Source organism: Mesocricetus auratus, unplaced genomic scaffold (genome assembly GCF_017639785.1).
Source record: "Mesocricetus auratus isolate SY011 unplaced genomic scaffold, BCM_Maur_2.0 Super-Scaffold_100020, whole genome shotgun sequence".
Classification (NCBI taxonomy): Eukaryota; Metazoa; Chordata; class Mammalia; order Rodentia; family Cricetidae; genus Mesocricetus; species Mesocricetus auratus.
Genome location: NW_024429201.1, coordinates 22,386,941 through 22,406,367, shown reverse-complemented (window position 1 = coordinate 22,406,367; position 19,427 = coordinate 22,386,941). Strand labels below are relative to the sequence as shown.

Genomic DNA, 19,427 nt, shown 5'->3' with positions numbered 1-19,427 from the left:
TCACCAACCCCACATCTGACAGAGGGCTGATCTCCAAAATTTACAAAGAACTCAAGAAGGAAGTCTCCAAAACACCAAAGGATGCAATTTAAAAGTGGGGTACAGAACTAAATAGCGAATTCTCAATAGTGGAGTCTAAAATGGCTGAGAGGCACTTGAGAAAGTGCTCAACATCCTTAGCCACCAGGAAAATGCAAATCAAAACAACTCTGAGCTACCATCTCACCCCTGTCTGAATGGCTAAAATCAAAAACACCAATGACAATATATACTGGAAAGGATGTGGAGAGAGGGGAACACTCCTCCACTGCTGGTGGGAGTGCCAACTCGTACACCCTCTTTGGAAATCAGTATGGAAATTCCTCAGGAAAATGGAAATCAGTCTACCACAAAATCCAGCAATTCCACTCTTAGGCATATACCCAAAAGATGCACATTTATACAAGGATGTCTGTTCCACTCTGTTCATAGCAGCATTATTTGTAATAGCCAGAACCTGGAAGCAACCTGGATGCCCCTCAAATGAAGAGTGGATGGAGAAAATATTGGACATTTACACAATGGAGTACTATTCAGCGGGGGAAAAAACAATGGAATCTTGAAATTTGCAGGGAAATGGATGGCACTAGAAGAAACCATCCTGAGTGAGGTAACCGAGTCACAAAAACACAAACATGGTATGTATTCACTCATACATGGATTTTAGACATGGATCAGGGGAGTGCCAGTCTGCACTTCCACTTACAGAGTGTCTGGGAAACAGGAAAGAACAAAGAGAGATATGCATGGTACACAAGAGAAGAGGAATGAGGCAAGATGTCCTGAACAGATTCGGAGCATTGTGGGGTGTGGGGAGGAGTGGGAGCTGGGAAGAAGAGAGGGGAAGAAGAGGAGGAGAGAGTAGGTCATGGGGGAGCAGGAAGGTTGAGTTGGGGGAAGAATAGGGTGAGAACCGGATGTGTGAATTGGGTGGGGGCTGGGAGGCTGGTGGAGGAGCAAGGGAGGAGGGGAGGGAGAGGGAGCTGGGATTGACATGTGAAGCAAGCATGTTTCTAGTTTAAATAAAAATATATTATTAATATTAATATATTAATAAAACAAGAAAAACACAAAACTATAAACTATTACAAGAAAATGCATGAGAAAAATTTCATAGTCTGTGATTCAGCAAGATTTCTTACATGTAACAATGACAGTATGACTGTGAATGAAAAAAATTGATAAACTGTACTTCCTCAAAAATGTACATTTCGCCGGGCGTTGGTGGCACACGCCTTTAATCCCAGCACTCGGGAGGCAGAGGCAGGCGGATCTCTGTGAGTTCGAGGCCAGCCTGGTCTATAGAGCGAGTTCCAGGACAGCCTCCAAAGCCACAGAGAAACCCTGTCTCGAAAAACCAAAAAAAAAAAAAAAGTACAATTCACTTTATGCCATTAAAGGTTATTACATTTGCAAATAATATTTCTGATAAATAAAATACAACCAGAATATTTAATCTCTCAGTGTCCAGTGACCCAATTTAAATAGAAAAAAAGACTTCAAAAGAACAGAGAGAACAAAGAGACGAAATATGCTACCACTATATTGAGGGACACACAAATTAAGACCACCAATGAGACACCAGTGTACACCTATTTGAATGTCTAAAACTGAGGAAAAACACAATATCAAGTTTCTTTCTTAAGTGAATGAACTTGTTCTACCTACTGTCTTGTGTTAGCAAAATGCCTGAGACAGTCTGCAGGGAAGGAGAAAAGGTTCATTTTGGCTCAGAGTTTCATAGGTTTCATTTCATGGCCACTTGGGGTTGTTTTGGACTTTGGCTGTGCAACAGAGCTCAGTGGAGAAACAGTAGAACAAGGTTAGTGGCTGTCTTGGTATTCCCTGGCGGGAGGGAGGAGTGATAGCCTCCTTCCACCAAGCCCCGCCTACTAAAAGGCGCACTGGTTTTAACTAAGACAGAGCTCTCAACCCCGAGGAGCCGTTCAGAATCCAGTCTAACCCTCTCCAGGCTCAGCGGCTCTCATCCTCATTCACCATTCTCCTCCACACAGGCCGGGCATCTTCCTCATTTTAAACAGCGATTCCACGTCTGGTTCTGCTTCTCTCTTGCTTGCAGTGCTTTCTGCCTGAACTTTCCGTGGCTGGTTGTTTGCTCTCATTTGGGTATCTGACCTACAGTCCTCCTGTGCCCTGGTCCCACCCACGTCACGTTGTTTCATGGCCTCCACGGCGTTCTCAGAACTTCCTTTTAAATTGTCACACCTGCTTGCTACAGCGGACTGCGAGCTCCCCCGGAACAGGAGCTACCTTGGCCTGGGCATCCCCAGTCTGAATCATGTCTAACAAATATTAAGTCCTGGAAAATATTTCTGGAATTAGCTGACCAACTAGCTCCACATTATATTAAGGAAATGATGTACAGTTGCCAAGGCTGCGCTTCAGGAAAGAGCCCATCCTCGTGAGTCCATGGTGTGCGGTTAAGAGACTGAGTCCTCGGTTTTCAACTCCTAAGACCTCCTCGGTGCAGCCTCAGTTTATGTTATCATTCCCAAGGCATAGCTTATCTATTCCCCATGCTTTAGAAACCTAACAATAACATTACACGACTTACAGTCACACAAGAAATCTGCACGTAAATCATGATTTAACACAACCGCACAAGGAATTCTGTTTGCAAAAGGGCTTACTCATTTCTTAAACAGTCTCCTCCTTAGATTGGAGAAGTGTTCCCCCATCCACAGAACAGGGTACAGGTCTGAATCAACCCCTGGTGGAGAGAATTTCAAAGCTGAAAAGCAGCCGGGGACGGGTGGGGAGGGGGTGGGAGGGTGGACGGCAGCGGGGTGGAGGGGAGGCAGTGTAGGAGGACATCCTGAGGGTCGCCAGGGCAGACTGCTGGCTCCTGTTTCCTTCTAGCCTGCGGTGAGAGAACTCCTCTAGTTCCTGGGCCTGAGCCCACCCTCTGCCCACCAGGACACCTGTCTCAGGACTCACGGCTCTCATGTCCTGAAGCTGCAGCCTCCAGTTCCATCCTCTCAGGCTTTGGCATCCGGGCCAGGCTCCTCCAGGGCCCGGTGGCCTCACCCCGCAGGTCAGCCCTCAACCTCCTGGTTACCTGGAGCATCAGAGCCCTTGCCCCGTGGCCCTGGCTACTCTCAGAGTTCATGGCCACTGGCGCTGTGAAGACCCTCTAGGGTGCAGGGCTGGACTGCAAATGCACCCTGCAGGAACACAGGGTCGAGCCTGCTCCCTTGGGGCAGGTGGCTAGGCACAGGCCTTGGTTCTCCAACACTGCCCTGGCTTGAACTGGTCTGTGGAGCCCGCCTTTAGGCGTGGCATGTCAGGTACTAGGGTTTGGCTCTACACAAAAGGAAACGTTTCTAGAAATCTAAAAGCCCTCAGAAATTCCTAGTTCATGCTCCATCGAGTCTTCGTATGATTTTAAAATGCCTGGATTTGATTTATACTCAATACTCACTACTGGAAATTCAATATTAAATATTTCCTAACTGGGCTTCCAGAATTTCTTCCTGAAGAAAAAAAAAATGACTCGATTTCTCATTTGATAGTCATGAAATTATGTACTTTCCGGACTGACTCTGTTAAAAACTGAAATAACACAGAAACAGGACCAACAAATTCCGACTCACCAAATAAACTTCAAGTAAAAGAGTAAAATGACTTTAGTTTTCTGTTATGAACTTATGAGACATTCCTTTTTAATGTAAATTATATAATATTGGGGGTGGAAGATGATGTGGCGGTTAAAAGCACTCACTGCTCTTCAGTGAAGTAGAGTTTGGGTTCTAGCACCAGCTCTGGATACTTCACAACCATGTTCTCTATTAATGCTCTCAACAAGAAAAAAAAGCCACTTGGCAGCCTTTGATCCCAGCACTGGGGAGTCAGAGGCAGGTGGATCTCTGTGAGTTTGAGGCCAGCCTGGTCTACACAGCAAGTTCCAGGACAGCCGGAACTACACAGAAAAACCCTGTCTCGAAAAACAAACAACACAGCGATTTTATGCTCTACACCCTTGTAAAACTGTAGTGAGGCTAGCCCTCCTCCAGCACAGAACAAAAGACCCCACGCAGTACATGGCGGCAACTTTACTTCATGATTCTCCCAAGAGCTTGGACAAGAGGGAAGCATAATGTGATGTTTTCTTTGTCAACTAGCAAATGAATATCTCGGTGTGCTGATGGAAGGGCTGCCTTGTCGAAGGGCTCTTCCCTGTTCCTGTTGCTCCTTTGGTATCTCCTGCTGTAGGGCATCCAATTTCCAATTCTCTCTTCCCAGAACCATCTTTTCCCATCCCCGTTTTCAATGCTTTTTTTTTTCTCAGTGATTTCATCTGTCATATAGTTAGAGTTTGGACTGTCAGTTCCTCAAGGAATCTACTCTGATCACTCTATTCTAAAATATTATGAACACCCTCTCTGAATTCTCTCATTGCTGCTTTTTCCTCTATGGTAGTTGTGGGATGTAACAGGTATTGTTTACTTAGTATATATCTAACATTAAACATCACAAAGACAGGTTTCTCAGACTTTGCCCCTGCTATATATCCAATGCCTTATAGTAGAGTAGTACCAGGCTTGAGGCCAATTTATCAAATAAACATGGAACATAGCTCAGTCAGGTAACAGTTGCCAGTATTCAGTCCTAAAATCTTGCATTTCTCTTCTAATAGAAGGTTGACCAGCCAGGCCAATGAAGAACAGCTATGAATGAATGTGTCCTAGCCCCAAACTACAAACATACTTAAGATGTTTTGAAATTTACAACAATTTTTACTGGTTTCTTTTTTTTCCATCTGAAATGTGTGGTATGTATTCATATGCTTATGCAAGTTTTTCACATGTTATGTGCTTGTGGAGGCAGAAGTTGATGCTGAGAAATATCCTGGATTGCTTTCCCACCTTATTCATTGAGGCAACTCTGGCAGATCCTGGGCTTCCTGGACATGGCTAGAGTTGCTAGTCAGTTTGCTCAGGGGAGCTCCTGTGTTGTTGCAGATATTGCTATAAACCTCTGGGGTTGTGATCTATTACAGCAATGGAATACGCATATTAACATTCCTCCTGTATCAGCTAGGAATTATAGACAAGCTCTTGGTGGTAGAAAGAATATAGTAAGACAGTACAGAAAACAGATGCCAAATGTACAGGCTGTACAGAAGCAAGATGCTAGTGCCAAACCTACAGAGCAACCAAAAGCTCTACCATTAAAATGGCTGACAGATGAACCCGTCTGGGTGGGTCAATGGCCTATGACATCTGAGAAGTTAGAGGCTTTGGAGAAGTTAGTTCAGGAACAGCTAGATGCTGGACATATTGAGGAATCAACTAGTGCATGGAATTCACCTGTTTTTGTTGTCAAGAAGAAGTCTGGTAAGTGGAGAATGGTTACTGATCTTAGAGCCATCAACAAGGTAATTCAGCCTATGGGGTCTCTACAACCTGGGATGCCATTACCTTCTCTAATTCCTAAGGATTGGCCAATTATAGTTATAGACTTAAAAGATTGCTTCTTCACCATACCGTTACAAGAAAACGACAGAGAAAAGTTCGCCTTCACGGTACCTACCTATAATAATTCCCATCCGGTATAGAGACTCCAGTGGAAGGTACTACCTCAAGGTATGTTAAACAGCCCAACTTTGTGTCAATATTTTGTGAATAAACCTCTAGAAATAATTCGTAAAAAATTTCCACATTCGTTAATATACCATTATATGGATGACATATTACTGTCTGATTCAAATAAGGATACTTTGGAAAAGATGTTTGAAGCAGTAAAGGAAATTTACCTCGCTGGGGATTACAAATTGCCTCAGAAAAAATACAAAGAGGAGATTCTATTAACTATTTAGGTTATAAAATAGATGCTCAGAAAATTAGACCGCAGAAAGTAAAGATCAGAAGAGATCGTTACCGGACTCTTAATGATCTTCAAAAACTATTAGGAGAAATCTCTCAATTACAGACAATTATCGGTGTAGAAGGGCATGATTTAAAACACCTGAAAATGGCTTTAAAGGAGATAAAGACCTAAACAGCCCACTAGTACTATCAGCTGAGGCTGAAAAAGAATTAGAATTGGTAGAAAAGAGAATATTAGAAGCACACGTGGACCGTGTGGATCCAAAGCTGGACTGTATTCTGATTATTTTACCATATAGAGAATACCCCTCAGGAATATTAATGCAGAGGGAAGACATCATACTAGAATGGGTATTTCTGCCACATAAACAGAATAAAAATTTGAAAACATATATAGAAAAGGTCTCCAATTTGATATTAAAAGGTAAGTTAAGGCTTTGTCAACTGACTGGGAAAGACCCAGATGAAATTATTGTACCTTTAACGAATGAGGAAATTTCCTCCTTATGGAAGGATAATGAGTATTGGCAAATAGCTTGCAGTGACTTTTTGGGAACTATTAGTAATAACTATCCCAAAACAGAGAGAATCAAATTCATAAAGAAAACAATTTGGATTCTTCCACGTATCGTGAGGCAGACACCTATTTCTGGAGTTGTTACCTTCTACACGGATGCAAACAAATCAGGTAAGGCAGGGTATAAATCAGGAAATATAAGTAAAGTAGTTCAAAGCCCTTACAACTCCGTACAAAAGGCAGAATTATATGCCATTCTCATGGTACTTAAAGACTTTACAGAGCCTCTCAATATAGTCACGGATTCTCAGTATGCAGAAAGAGTTGTCTCGCACACTGAGACTGCAGAATTTGTTCCTGATAGTACAGAATTAACCCCATTGTTTTTACAATTACAGGAAACCATCAGAAACAGGACTCATCCTATATATATAACACACATCAGATCCCATACAGGTCTGCCAGGTCCTCTGGCACAAGGCAATGATGAAATTGATCGTTTATTAGTAGGTAATGTGTTAGAAGCTTCAGAATTTCATAAGAAACACCATGTTAACAGCAAAGGCTTAAAGAAGGATTTTTCTATCACCTGGCAACAAGCCAAAGAAATAGTAAGAAATCGCCCCAGTTGCTCATTCTACAATCAAACTCCATTACCAGCAGGTTGTAATCCTAAAGGTACTCACAGAAATGAACTTTTGCAAATGGATGTATTTCACTTCCCAGAATTTGGCAGTTTGAAATATGTACGCCATACCATAGACACGTTCTCAGGCTTCTAATGGGCTACTGTCCTCAGCTCTGAAAAAGCTGATTCTGTTATTACACACCTCTTAGAGGTGATGGCTGTTAGGGGTATACCTAAAACAATAAAAACTGACAATGCTCCAGCATATGTCTCCAGTAAATTGGAACAATTTTTCAAATATTATAATATAAAACATGTAACTGGTATACCTCACAATCCCACAGGACAAGCAGTGATTGAAAGGTCTAACCAAACCTTAAAAGAGATGCTTCATAAACAGCCAGGGAGAACAAAGACCCCTAAATACAGGTTACATAATGCTTTACTAATGTTGAATTTTCTTAATGCTGATGAAAAAGAACAAACTGCAGCAGAAAGACACTGGACTACAGAGAAGACTTCTGAACTGAACTAACCAGTGTATTTTAAGGATGTTATGACCTCAGTCTGGAAACCAGGATATGTGTTACGTTGGGGAAGGGGTTATGCTTTTGTTTCCACAGGAGAAGAAAAGCTTTGGGTTCCATCAAAATTAATTAAGATTCTATCTGAACAGAAGACATCTCAGGAGGAGGAAGATAACAGCTCATCTACAAATTCATATTCTACCATGGGTAAAGTGACCTCCTAAAAGGAAAGAGAAGTGTTTTGTTTTTTGTCTTCACAGGTAAACTCAGCAAAGAGTACTGGACATATAGATTCCTGAAGAAGAATGAATAGCTACCTTGAGGACCATCAAACAAACAGTAACTCACTGTGTGGTATCAAAGTCTAAATCTCTCTATATTGTTTTTCATAGTACCCTTTTATCTTTGTTTCTTCATATACTTCAGTCCCCATTCATTTAACTGAAGCTGGCTTTGGAGTTGGATTGGCTCTCCTACTCTAAATTCAAGCATATTATTTAAATAAAATTCAGAATTTCTGTATTATATCAAAGAGCCATTGATATAAGACAGAAGAAAATAAAATTAGGGACTGTTATCTGTGGATTTTTTTTCTGAAAAGTCTAATTTCCTTCATGTTTACCATCTTCCCTATTGTCACCTCTTCCAGTATGCATACATATAAAAGTTAAAATATTTCTTTGTTAACATTAATGTTTGAGTTTTCCAGAGAACAAGGGATTTCCTGACAGCAGTCTTCAACTGCTTCAGAAAGAGAATGAGGATCCACTTCCTTGACTTCACCTGATTCGACTGGAAGCATCTGAACTGCCCCACATCATTGACTCCACCTGACAAGCACTATATTGGCTTGAAACTACATCACTCGACACAACTCCGGACCAAGGAACTGAAACAGCCCATCTTCTACAATCTGGCCAGAGCTTCAGATGAGAGCTTCAATCAACACTAGAACCCCAGTCAGGAACTTCAATCAAGCATCTCCTGCCATACAGAGACTGTCTGATCTACTGAGATTTTGTTATACTAACATTTTTCTTCTCACATGTCCCCATGAGATTATCATCGTCCCATCTCAGCAGGAAGTAGTTTTGAGAATTCCACGCCCCCTCTCCCTACTATTGATATTATAGGATAGTTTACACCTGTTAGTGTTAGTTTCAATTATTTTAGAGTTGGGATTGGAAGGAGGTGTTCAGATTTGGGTGTTTCTTTCAGATAAGTTTAAGTTTAGATGGGATACATGTTTGATACATTTTGATCATTGACACAAGTTAGTTGTTTTAAGTTTAAATATCCTTTTTAGACTAAAAGGGGACTGGTGGTGGTGGTGCACTCCTTTATTCCCAGCACTGGGGAGGCAGAGGCAGGCAGATCTCTGTGAGTTCGAGACCAGCCTGGTCTACAAGAGCTGTCCAGGACAGGCTCCAAAGCCACAAAGAAACCCTGGATCGAAAAAATAAATAAATACAAATAAACAAACTAGTCAGATATAGACTAAAAGGGGAATTGTAGGAGGAAAACAATGCTGCCATTAACCACATGACTTACTAGATGCGCATACAGATGAGGTAATAAAAGAGCTGTTTACCACACCGCTAATCACACCCACTTTAGGCATGACTAAAGACGTATATGGACGGACGTAAAGACATATACCTATGTAGGTGGTGAACTACGTCACTAGCCAGGCCCACTTTTGGGCATGGCTAAGGGGCTTTACGGGGGAAGGTATAAAAGATTAAACAACAGAAGTCTTGCTCTCTTTTTTTCCGGCTTTCGGCTTCCAGTTCGGCGGCGGAAAACTACTCAGATCATCTGGGTTACCTGTTTGGTATCTTGTGAGTAATTTCTACAATAAATACTTAGTTTTACTTTCAGTAAGTGTGCCGTTTATCGTTAGAGCATCACTGTGTCTGACTTCTGAGGCTGGAATTATAGGCTACCAGGCCTACCTGGCATCGACATGCATTCTGAGGCCCAAACTCTGCCTCACACTTTCCTTGCAGACACATTAACTGGTAAAACATCTTCTCAGTCCTGACTGCGACTGCATGATTCTTGGGTGTGCACTCTGAAACTCACCTCGTGTTTCAATCTCAAAAGATCTGGGCATGCCTGGGTGTGTTCAAATACAGTAAGCTTTAAGTTCAGGTCTTCAAGGATTCTTTATCAAGAAAAGGAGGAGGAGGAGGAGTGGAGAAGGGGGAGGGGCAGGAGGGGGAGAGATGTAGCAGCATTACTTATCGATTCCTTTATTCTCCGGTCAGATGCTGTCTCCCCTAGAGTTCCACTTCACATATTTATCTCTTAAGAGTCCTTCCCTCACTGAGTAGAAACTGTCACCTGAGGCTGATTCTCCATTCCTGTGAGCAAAAATGTCTTAAGAAATTCAGGAAGCATGTAGGACAGAACTGCCATGATGACTCTATTCTACAAAGTTCTCTGGAGCCACCCCCTCCAGCTTGTTACTCCCCTGTTCTCAGATGTCCCCCCCCCAACTCAGGTGCAAGGTAGTTGTGTGTGTTTCCAGGAAGTGGGGCAGAGGGGAGAAACAGGAAGCCAAAGAGGATGCTAAAGCTTCCAAAAGAGGAAGGTTCTAGCACACTGCACAACGCTTCCTCACATAGCCACTGGCTACCCTTCAGTCATACATCTATACCTTGCTGCAAGGGTGTGTGTTGCAAGACTAAGAATGTGAGATGCTCTGCTGGACTCAAGTGGGTTCCTCTTGAGGTGCTGTGCGTTTGTGTCTGCTCAGTTACAATGATCACGGACACTGTGCCAGGCCATCACACTTGGGAATCAAAGATTCACGAGAAATAGCCCCACATTTCTACCAGCCTACAATCACACAGTGACAGATTAGCATCCACCTTAGGGATGAAGAGTTCTTCTGGTTTGTGCTCTGTTGCTACACAGCATGTGCTTCCTAAGGCCCACTGACCCTCCCCCACCATGTGAAAGCACTTTTCAATAGGCCCAAAGGCCCCTTCAGGAAAGGATGCCCTTCCTTCTGGGACTGGCCACTGTTTTGCGTTCCTCTTTCTTCATGAAGACCCTGAAGTATTATTTGCTGTGGTTTTCTGTGTGACTCTCTTATTTACCAGATTGTAAGCCAGTGTTAAGAGTGCCTTATCAACATTGCTACAAGGCAGGTGCCTTACATTTGTTATCAAGAGTTAGGACATTTCCAGGAAGTTTGATTGGTTAACATTACATAGCTTGTGCCAAGGTGAGAATATTTGCACCATAGATTTCATACACAGGAAGTCACTAGCCCCTCCTTTACCATTCCTCTCAAAATTGGAGTGTTAACAGCTTTTGAAAAAAAGCAACTCAACTTGTTATTCTGAAAACACGGCTTATGGTCAGTCTTTGAAAAGGCATTCAAGTTGACAGGAGAAGCTGAGGGAGCAGTTGGAATGCTAACATGTAGGCAACCAGTAAAGCTTCATAGAAGGAAAGAAATGGATCTTTACAAAAGGGCAAATGGAATTCGATAACATATTTGGGGTTGGCAGAGATAGAGTCAGAAATAAGGGGGGTGAGCTCACACATAACCATGATGAATAACAACATTTATGATGAGAACAGTTGGTGTCAATTGCTATCTTTCTCTTGCCTTTTATTTCCTATGTCTTTCATTGGGTATTACCTACATTCTCTTAACATGAAGTTCCTTCTTTAACCCAGCAACAGGGCTAGTACCATGTCTGTGTGGAAACTTCTGCCTCTTAAATAAGCTCTTGGACTGTACAATTCAATGCTAGCATTGAAAACAAAGCATTTCTGAGAGAATGGTCTGCATTTACAATTAACTTCCCATATGCTGCTTTTTGTATTGTTACAGAGGACTGAAATAAGATGTATATCCATAATGTATCTGAACAATAGAACAAAGTAAGAGAGACATCTTTGTCTTTCGTTAAAGAGACATGTAGGCGGAGTTTCTCTGTCTCCATAGCCACTCCCTTGTTCTCCCAGCATCCTCTGTGTCTTGCCGTCCCATCTATACCTCCTGCTTAGACTGGCCAGTCAGCCAATCAGAGGCGTCTTGACAAGTATACATCTTCACAGTATACAAAAAGATTACTTCATAACAGAGATGGTCGCAATGATATGCAATCACTAGGCCTGTTTGTGCTACTTGCAGTGCATTCTAATAATGACATGCCACAAACGAACAGGCCAGGCTCCTTGTCTGAGACTCCTTCAACATGTTAAAAATTTGAGATATTTTTTCTGTATTAAAAATAAAAGACAGAAAAAACTACCCTAAAATCCTTATCTTTTTATTCTTTATTCAAATACAGTTCTGATTGACATTTATTTTGCAAGCCAACTGTAAGGGTTACCTTGGCAGGTTCAGGTTGCTCAACTCCTAGATTTTGCAAAGAAAGACGTCTCTCTTCAGGACTGGCCTCAGAGCCCTTGGCCTTTAGCCACTTGATAAGAATGTTTCATATCCATGCCTTTGAGTCACACTGTATTCATTTGAAGAGATAGCTTATGTTGCCAACTAGCTCATGCTGGATGCATGCGTTCTGGAGACTGAGACTTTGGACCAGTAAGCTTTGGACAGTTTAAAGCTAAGGTCGCTTGGGATGACAGGAATGCCAGTCACAGACTTCAAGGAAAAATTCTGGGTTGGGCACAGGGTCTTGGTTGGCAATATTTTGTATGTGCTGACATACAGTACTTGTGGGAGAATTGTGTATACTTCCTATGTCTCCCATGGGAGCATGAGGCTTTACTGATGCCACCATGCTGTCTATCAGACCAAAGGTTGTGCATATACAGAAAAGCATCCTACTTCTAAGCCACATCTAGCTTCTTTGCTTTTTTTGCTTTTTTATCTTTTTACTTTTACAAACTGTAATCTTGAACTCTTCAGTTTTCTGTTGTGTTAGTCCTTCTAGCAAATAATCAGACTTACGGGCACCTAGGGACTCCCAGCACAGCTAGTTTGTGATCAAATTTAATTTTTCTCTGAAAGTTATTAACTATAAAAGGGCCATTTATTTAACAGCCAATACTTTTCATGCTAGGTTATTTAAAACATGCTACTGTTTTACTTTATTAATTGCTGCATAAAATTTAGCATCTACTTATCTCTCTTTCTCTTCTTGAGACAGGGTCTCAGAATGCAAACCAGGCTGTCTTTGAACTTGGGATTGTCTTGCCTTTGCCTCCTTAATGTTGGTAATAAAAGTGTGTGCCACCAAGCCTGTTTACCAATTTCTAAGGGGTTTTGAATATATTGTACTTAAGAGTATAACATGTAGGGGCGGAGGTTAGCTTTAAATAGTCATTCTTCCTGTTCATGAATAAGATTGTTTCATTTATTTACTTGTACTATTCATCTAGTTCCTAAATCCTTGAACATTTTTCCTTCTGAGGTACCTCACAGATCCCCGTGATAAACAAGATCAGTTTGAGCCGGGCGGTGGTGGTGCACGCCTTTAATCCCAGCACTCGGGAGGCAGAGGCAGGTGGATCTCTGTGAGTTTGAGGCTGGGCTGGACCGACAGCCTCCAAAACAATACAGAGAAACCCTGTCTCGTAAAAACCAAAAAAAAAAAAAAAAAAAAGAGATCAGTTTGGTTCTATTTTCTAATTGGTTATCACTGATTTATAGAAATAGTATTGATTTTACAGACAGAACTTTATTGAACTCTGAAAAATTGTAGATTATTTAAAAGTAGGCAAGTAAGCTAAAAATAAGCTTTCTCTTAAAAAATAATGTAGGTAAACACACTGACCATATAAAGTTTCATTTTCATTGTTCCTACTTTTTACTCACTTCATTTCTTAAACTGACTAAAAATCAACTTGTTTTCAAAAGTGATTATTCTCAAAGTGAATAATAATACCTCTTTGTAGTCTAAAGTTCCCTGACCAGGTGACATTATGGCTAAGACCATGTGTATAGTTTTTTGTCATTCAGGATTTCTTTCCAGTGAAATGCCATTTAAAGACCCCTGTATCACTTTATACTGACTAATGTTCTTCTTGAGTCTCAATTAAGAATCGATTTAACATTCCAGATGTTAGCTCCCACCCCACACCAATACTAGATTCATGTGTTGCAAACATGTTCTTCCATGATTTGATTCTCTAGGGTCCTCATTTATTATGTCTTCTAAGTTTCATTATGTTCCTAAAAATGCTTCAAAAACTTAAAAAATGCAAGATAAAAACATTATAAAGGATATGGGAGAAGTCCAGACCGAGAAAACAAAGATTCGATTATCAGAGAAGATTAGGTATGCAGAGAAATCTGGGCGTGCAGCAAGCAGAAGCAAGTCAACAACAGTGTTCCTCTATAGTGCTGCCTCCAGGCTTGACCTGGAAGTGCTGAGCAGCCAGTCTATGGACAACCAGGTGGCAGATGGCCTGTGGAAGAGGATGGTCTAAATAATGAAACTAATTCAAGGCATGATTCGAAGTTAAGAAGACACACAAAGGAGTGTGGTGGCTGTGGAAATTGCATGGGGCTGGAGAGGTCAAGATAAAACTTTCTGGCTTAGGAGTCTTCTGGTGAGGAAGCAGTCATTTCTCTAAGAAGCCCTCATTTCTCCTGCTGACAAGGGAATATACCACCCTGACTGATGCTCATACACCACCACTCTTGCACCTAAGGCTCAGAGAACACTGTGGAAGATGGGGTGGTAAGACTGTAAGAGCCAGAGGACCAGGATGTCTTCCATACATGACAGGGAAGCTATATCCACACAATCTCAACAATATAGTCATCTAAGACCCACACAATGACAATGCGTGGGGGAAATGTGGATGGGGAAAATCTCACAAGGCTCCGTCCTAGATAAAGAGCTACAAGTAACTAATGGCTGCTAAAAGAGGATCAGTCTTCTCTAGGGCCAATCCTTGTTAAGTAGTCAGCCCTACACATAGACATATGAGCTGTACTAGATGGACTCAGCAGGTTCTATACATGTAACAGTGTGTGTACACACATGCGATAATAATGATCCTTAAAGCATTGGTAGTGGAACCAGGATGTATCCCTAGTGCACGAACTTCAGGAGCCCATTCCTCATGGAGGGATACTCTCTTAGCCTAGATACAGGGGGAGACTTAACAGGCTTTGATGATCCCTCATGGAAGGCTTCACCCTCCCTGGAGAGTAAATGGAGGAGGGGATGGGGAGGTTAGTGGTGGGGCATGGCAGGATGGGAGAGGGAACTGGGATTGATATGTAAAACAAGACTGTTTCTAATTTTAATACAATTCATAAAGAAATAATAATTTTAAAAGAGGTCATGAATTTGAGAGTGATTGAGAGGGACACAGGAGAAATTGGAAGAGTAAGAGAAGAAAGCGATGTAAACACATTACACATGTAAGAAACTCTTTAAGGTTTTAAATTTTTATTTAAAATATATTTATTTATTAAATATATATGATGGCATTCAATTAAATGGCAAGCCTAACTGAAAATAATTTATTATTTAATGTGGAAAATAATAAAAATAAACTTCAGATCGGAGAAAACAATAAATACAGTAATATTTATTTTTAATACATTAAATCAGTTTCACTGAATTTAATTTTATAAATAATTTACATAAGTAAATCACAATCAATAACGAAAACACCACAACTTTGGAACTGTCATAGTGTGGACAATCAGGTAAGGGACTGGCATGTGAGCAAGCTTCCAGCCCATCCTTGAACAGGCTGGAAATTATAAGTCAGGCCACGACTGTGGCAAAGGCTTTGCAGAGCCCTAAGGAAGCTATCCCTCAAATATTTGTGCACTCTGAATGCACTAATATGTTCAAAGACCAAACTATAAGAAAAAAGATTCAGTTCTCTTTTTCCTTTTTTTTTTGCTTTTCTGACACACAGTTTCTGTGTAGCCCTGGCTTTCCTAGACCAGGTTGGCCTCAAACTCAGAGATCTGCCTGCCTCTTACTGCTGAGTCCTGGGATTAAAGGTACCACCACTGCCTGGCAAGATTCAGTTCTTAAAGCAGTAGCAAAAGGGGCTTTTGATAAGAACTTGTGGGTGGCACCATGTTCAGAGTAACTCTTTAACTGCTGCAAATCTTTCTTCTTTCACAAGTCTTAACAAAGATGCGACAGACATGTCACTGAGGTCAGTGCTATGTTTTCTCAGGCACGCATCTTCTGAGTCGCACATTTTCTCTTGAAGAGTAGAATGAAAATCAAATGACTATACAACTTATCTTGTCTACTACAGATTTGTAGCAAGATGAACATATTTACCAAGAGATGAAATACTGCTATTTAAAGTACTGAGTTAAAAAAACAAACTATTTTGAATTGTACACTAAAGATTTCTTGATGTGAACCAAGTGCTTATTTATAAGATAAAAGAATTGTAAATAAGGAAAAACAACTAACAATAGTTTGAACAAGTCCTTCAAACACAGACAATACTGTGCATTGCTTTCGTGAAGGTAACATGTGTACCCGTGCTATTTCTGTTAGACAAATGTTCTTCGTAGACCTCCTGGTTAAATCTAACTACAAATGCTCACAGAATACTTAATTAGACACAAGAGCAAGTACAGCAGCATCCAATGGCACCACGGTGGCGAAGCACTAAGATGTTCATGCTGAAACCAGTGCACATGACTCAGTCCTCTTAAGTATTTTATGCTCATTATAGATTAACACATCATCTTCTGACCTCCCGCTTACTTTTATTTTAAAGTGGTCTTTAACATGACTGGTTTCCAATTGATATATATTGAAAATGAAATCGTATGGTTATTAAGGGAAATATAAAGAAATAAGTTAATATGCAGTCTACATTCCTTTAAAAGGTCATATGGGGAGATATTATTGCACTTGTCTTCCCTAGATGAATCTTAAAATGAGGAAGAATAAATACACTGGTTATAAAACTAAAAATTCCAATAAGAATGTTGATAAAATGTTCAAAGTTCATTTAAAAAATATATCAAGGGTGTGTCTGGGACTTCGGGGTTTTGCTTTCTTCGATGTAGAACACTTTGTCCTCTGTCTCACCCTGGAATGAGAAAGAATACATAATTTCTATGTAGAAGGAAATACTTGAAAATAATTTTGCAAAAATAGTTCTTACAATGTTACTTGGTTAGTTATTAAAGCAAAGTTAAGCCCCTTAAACTCAGACTAAATATGAGTTTGTGGTTTTCTTTACTGAAGTTCAAGATAGTCATACCTTTTTGTCCTTCTTGCAGCCTTCTGAAGTCTGTCTATAAGGCAAAGAAAGCCAAGAAATTCCATGAGGAAAAAGGTAAAATCATTGAAAAGCTTCACAAAAATTAAAGAGACAAAACTGACAGATTAAAGATAATATTATACATATCCCAAACAAATTTTCAGAATATTGTATTACATTAATGAAATTAGTGCTTCAGTGTCAGTTCTTTCCTCCCAACATGTGGTCCAGAGACCAAAATCAGGTTGAAAGGCACCTGCCCCCCCCCCCCCCATACTCCAGTCTCATAGGGTTAATCTCATATTATCGTTTCCTTAGAATTCATTAATTCCACTGGCATTAAACTTAATTTCTGCAATCCTGCTACAGTCAGCAATACAAAGAAACAAGTGGAAGGCTTCCTGTCTCTGTAAACAGCCAGTTTGTCATTGTGCACTAGCAGATGTTCCCGGAGGGACTTTCTTTTGTTTAGATCACTTTGATCCTTCAACTTTTAACTTCATTCTACACTAAATCAAAACTAAACTGGGGTTTCCTCTAAATTCAAAAGCTCAGTTTGAGATATTTCTAGACATAGGAAGGCAGAACTAATATTTTCCTCAATGAGAGCAAATCCAAGCTACCCTTTTAATAGTATTTTAAAATTAGGTTTCAGTAAATTTTTTTTTGGGGGGGGCGTTGAGACAGGGTTTCTCTGTGGCTTTGGAGGCTGTCCTGGAACTCGCTCTTGTAGACCAGGCTGGCCTCCAACTCACAGAGATCCACCTGCCTCTACCTCCCGAGTGCTGGGATTAAAGGTGTGAGCCACCACCGCCCAGCAAGTTTCAGTAATTTTAATAAGACATATACGTAGAAAATCACATTCCTCTTATTTTTTTAAATTTAAGTGCACTGGTGTTTTGCCTACATGTATGTCTGTGTACCGTGTGTGCCTGGTGCCTGCACTGAATCCCCTGGAACTGGAGTTACAGATGGTGTGAGCACCATGTGGGTTCTGGGGAAGACCAGCAAGAACTACTTACTCCCCCCCCCCACCACATTCCTCTTAATAACTGCAAACTCACCAGCACTTCTGGAGCTTTCTTTGGGTTGGCTAATTGAATTAACTTCATTATTCCTCAGTTCTTGGATAATGCCTTTATTTAAGCAAATATCCACATGCACATTGAATAGGGTAAGGTCAGAAGTCTTCTGTTCTAGGTTACAAACAGGACAAACTAGAGCTTGTCCTATTACTACCTCATCTGTACAGGGCCGGATGGATTCTTGCTCACTTAATACTCTGACGGCTTCAGCTTCATTTGTCAACGAAATAGGACAAGACTGGTTTGGCGAATCAGAATGTTCCTCTTTGCTGTGATTAGTTCCTAAAGTGTCCATACTTGCTGCTTTCAATGAGTTGTCTCCAGTCTCTACCAGATCTACACCATCTACTGATGTGACTGCTCCACCTTCATAATCCCGTTGCTCATGTAGTGGGATAGAATGGTGATGGTGTGCGTCTTCCTTCTGACCTGCAACTGCTGAGGAAACATATGAGTAAGAGGGCATTTTCGAGTTCTCACTGGTGGATGGTCCATCAAGACATGCATCTACATGTTCGTTAAAGGCTTCCAGACTGACACCTTCCTGATCCCTAAAGCAAACGGGACACGTGAATGTCTGACAGTTACTTGAATTCTTTGATGTTTCCAGACTCTCACTCATCTTCTTTAAAACTTGGAATGACTGTGAGGTCTGCAAAGCTCGCTGATCCACAGCTTCACATCTGGATCCATCTTGATGGTTCGAGATCCTCTCTGATCGCTTTTTATCAAAGAAACTCTTCTTATGAGATATTTCTAAAGGCTTTACAAACTCAATTTTGTCGGTTCTGTCCATAGTACACCCAGGAGATGACAAAGCATGCTGTCCAGCTTGTAAGAAGCCAATAATGCCCCTTTGTTGGTGCTTCTTGGCATCTTTGTTGGAAAAAGTAGACATCCGAACACCTAAACAAAATCAAAACTGTATAAAGACATTCACTCCCAACACAAATAAAACAAAACATTTCACATAGTATTATTATGACACATAGGAAAAGGTAGCTAGAGAGAAATAAACACCTCTGTAGATGTACAGACACAGACACATATACATTTTTTTTTAATGTTAAGGTTTGGACCCATACATAAATAAGTCTTTGGCATGTTAGGCATATAATTTACTGTTTAGTCACATTCCCAGACCAATATTTTCCAAATTAAAAGATACTTTTCAAAGATGATTTGAAGAACTCACTTTGCTTTACAAAATTTGGTATCAGTAAATGTTAAGAATCTATTGGGGGCTGGGTAGTGGTGGTGCACACCTTTAATTCCAGCACTCAGGAGGCAGAGGTAGGCAGATATCTGTGAGTTTGAGTTCAGCCTGGTCTGTAGAGCTAGTTCCAAGATAGCCAGGGCTAAACAAAGAAACCCTGTCTCAACCCCCCCACTCCCCAAAAAAAGAAAAATGGAAAAAAATCTATTGGAGTTGGTATGATTATGTAGAACTTTCAATAATGTTCACATGGGATGCCATTAAATAGAGAATAATTAACTGGAGTCAACAACAGAGACTTTTCAGCTCTGATTTCTTTCAAAAGACTTCACTTTTTAAGGAGTGTTTTATTTTTACAACATTGAACA

At 40.8% G+C, this 19,427-nt stretch overlaps 2 protein-coding genes and 1 long non-coding RNA gene across 3 annotated transcripts in view; 1 reads left to right on the top strand and 2 right to left on the bottom strand.

Moving 5' to 3' along the window:
* Ankdd1b (ankyrin repeat and death domain containing 1B) overlaps nt 1-3,179 on the bottom strand; it is a 73,974-nt gene extending 70,795 nt beyond the window's left edge. The window contains exon 1 of the mRNA XM_040728926.1: nt 2,998-3,179. Within this exon, the coding sequence (XP_040584860.1) occupies nt 2,998-3,169 (172 nt within the window). The 5' untranslated portion in view covers nt 3,170-3,179. The remainder of the gene's footprint in view (nt 1-2,997) is intronic.
* A 6,174-nt stretch (nt 3,180-9,353) lies between these two features.
* LOC121133085 lies at nt 9,354-18,122 on the top strand. The gene is made up of 3 exons (XR_005869827.1): nt 9,354-9,401; nt 16,778-16,833; nt 18,011-18,122. It is a non-coding gene; the product is annotated as an uncharacterized LOC121133085 (long non-coding RNA).
* Nucleotides 14,938-19,427, bottom strand: part of Polk (DNA polymerase kappa) — a 69,889-nt gene continuing 65,399 nt past the window's right edge. The window contains exons 13-15 of the mRNA XM_013126727.3: nt 17,823-18,749; nt 16,759-16,792; nt 14,938-16,584 (exon numbers count right to left, since the gene is read on the bottom strand). Of these exons, the coding sequence (XP_012982181.1) occupies nt 16,500-16,584; nt 16,759-16,792; nt 17,823-18,749 (1,046 nt within the window). The 3' untranslated portion in view covers nt 14,938-16,499. The remainder of the gene's footprint in view (nt 16,585-16,758; nt 16,793-17,822; nt 18,750-19,427) is intronic.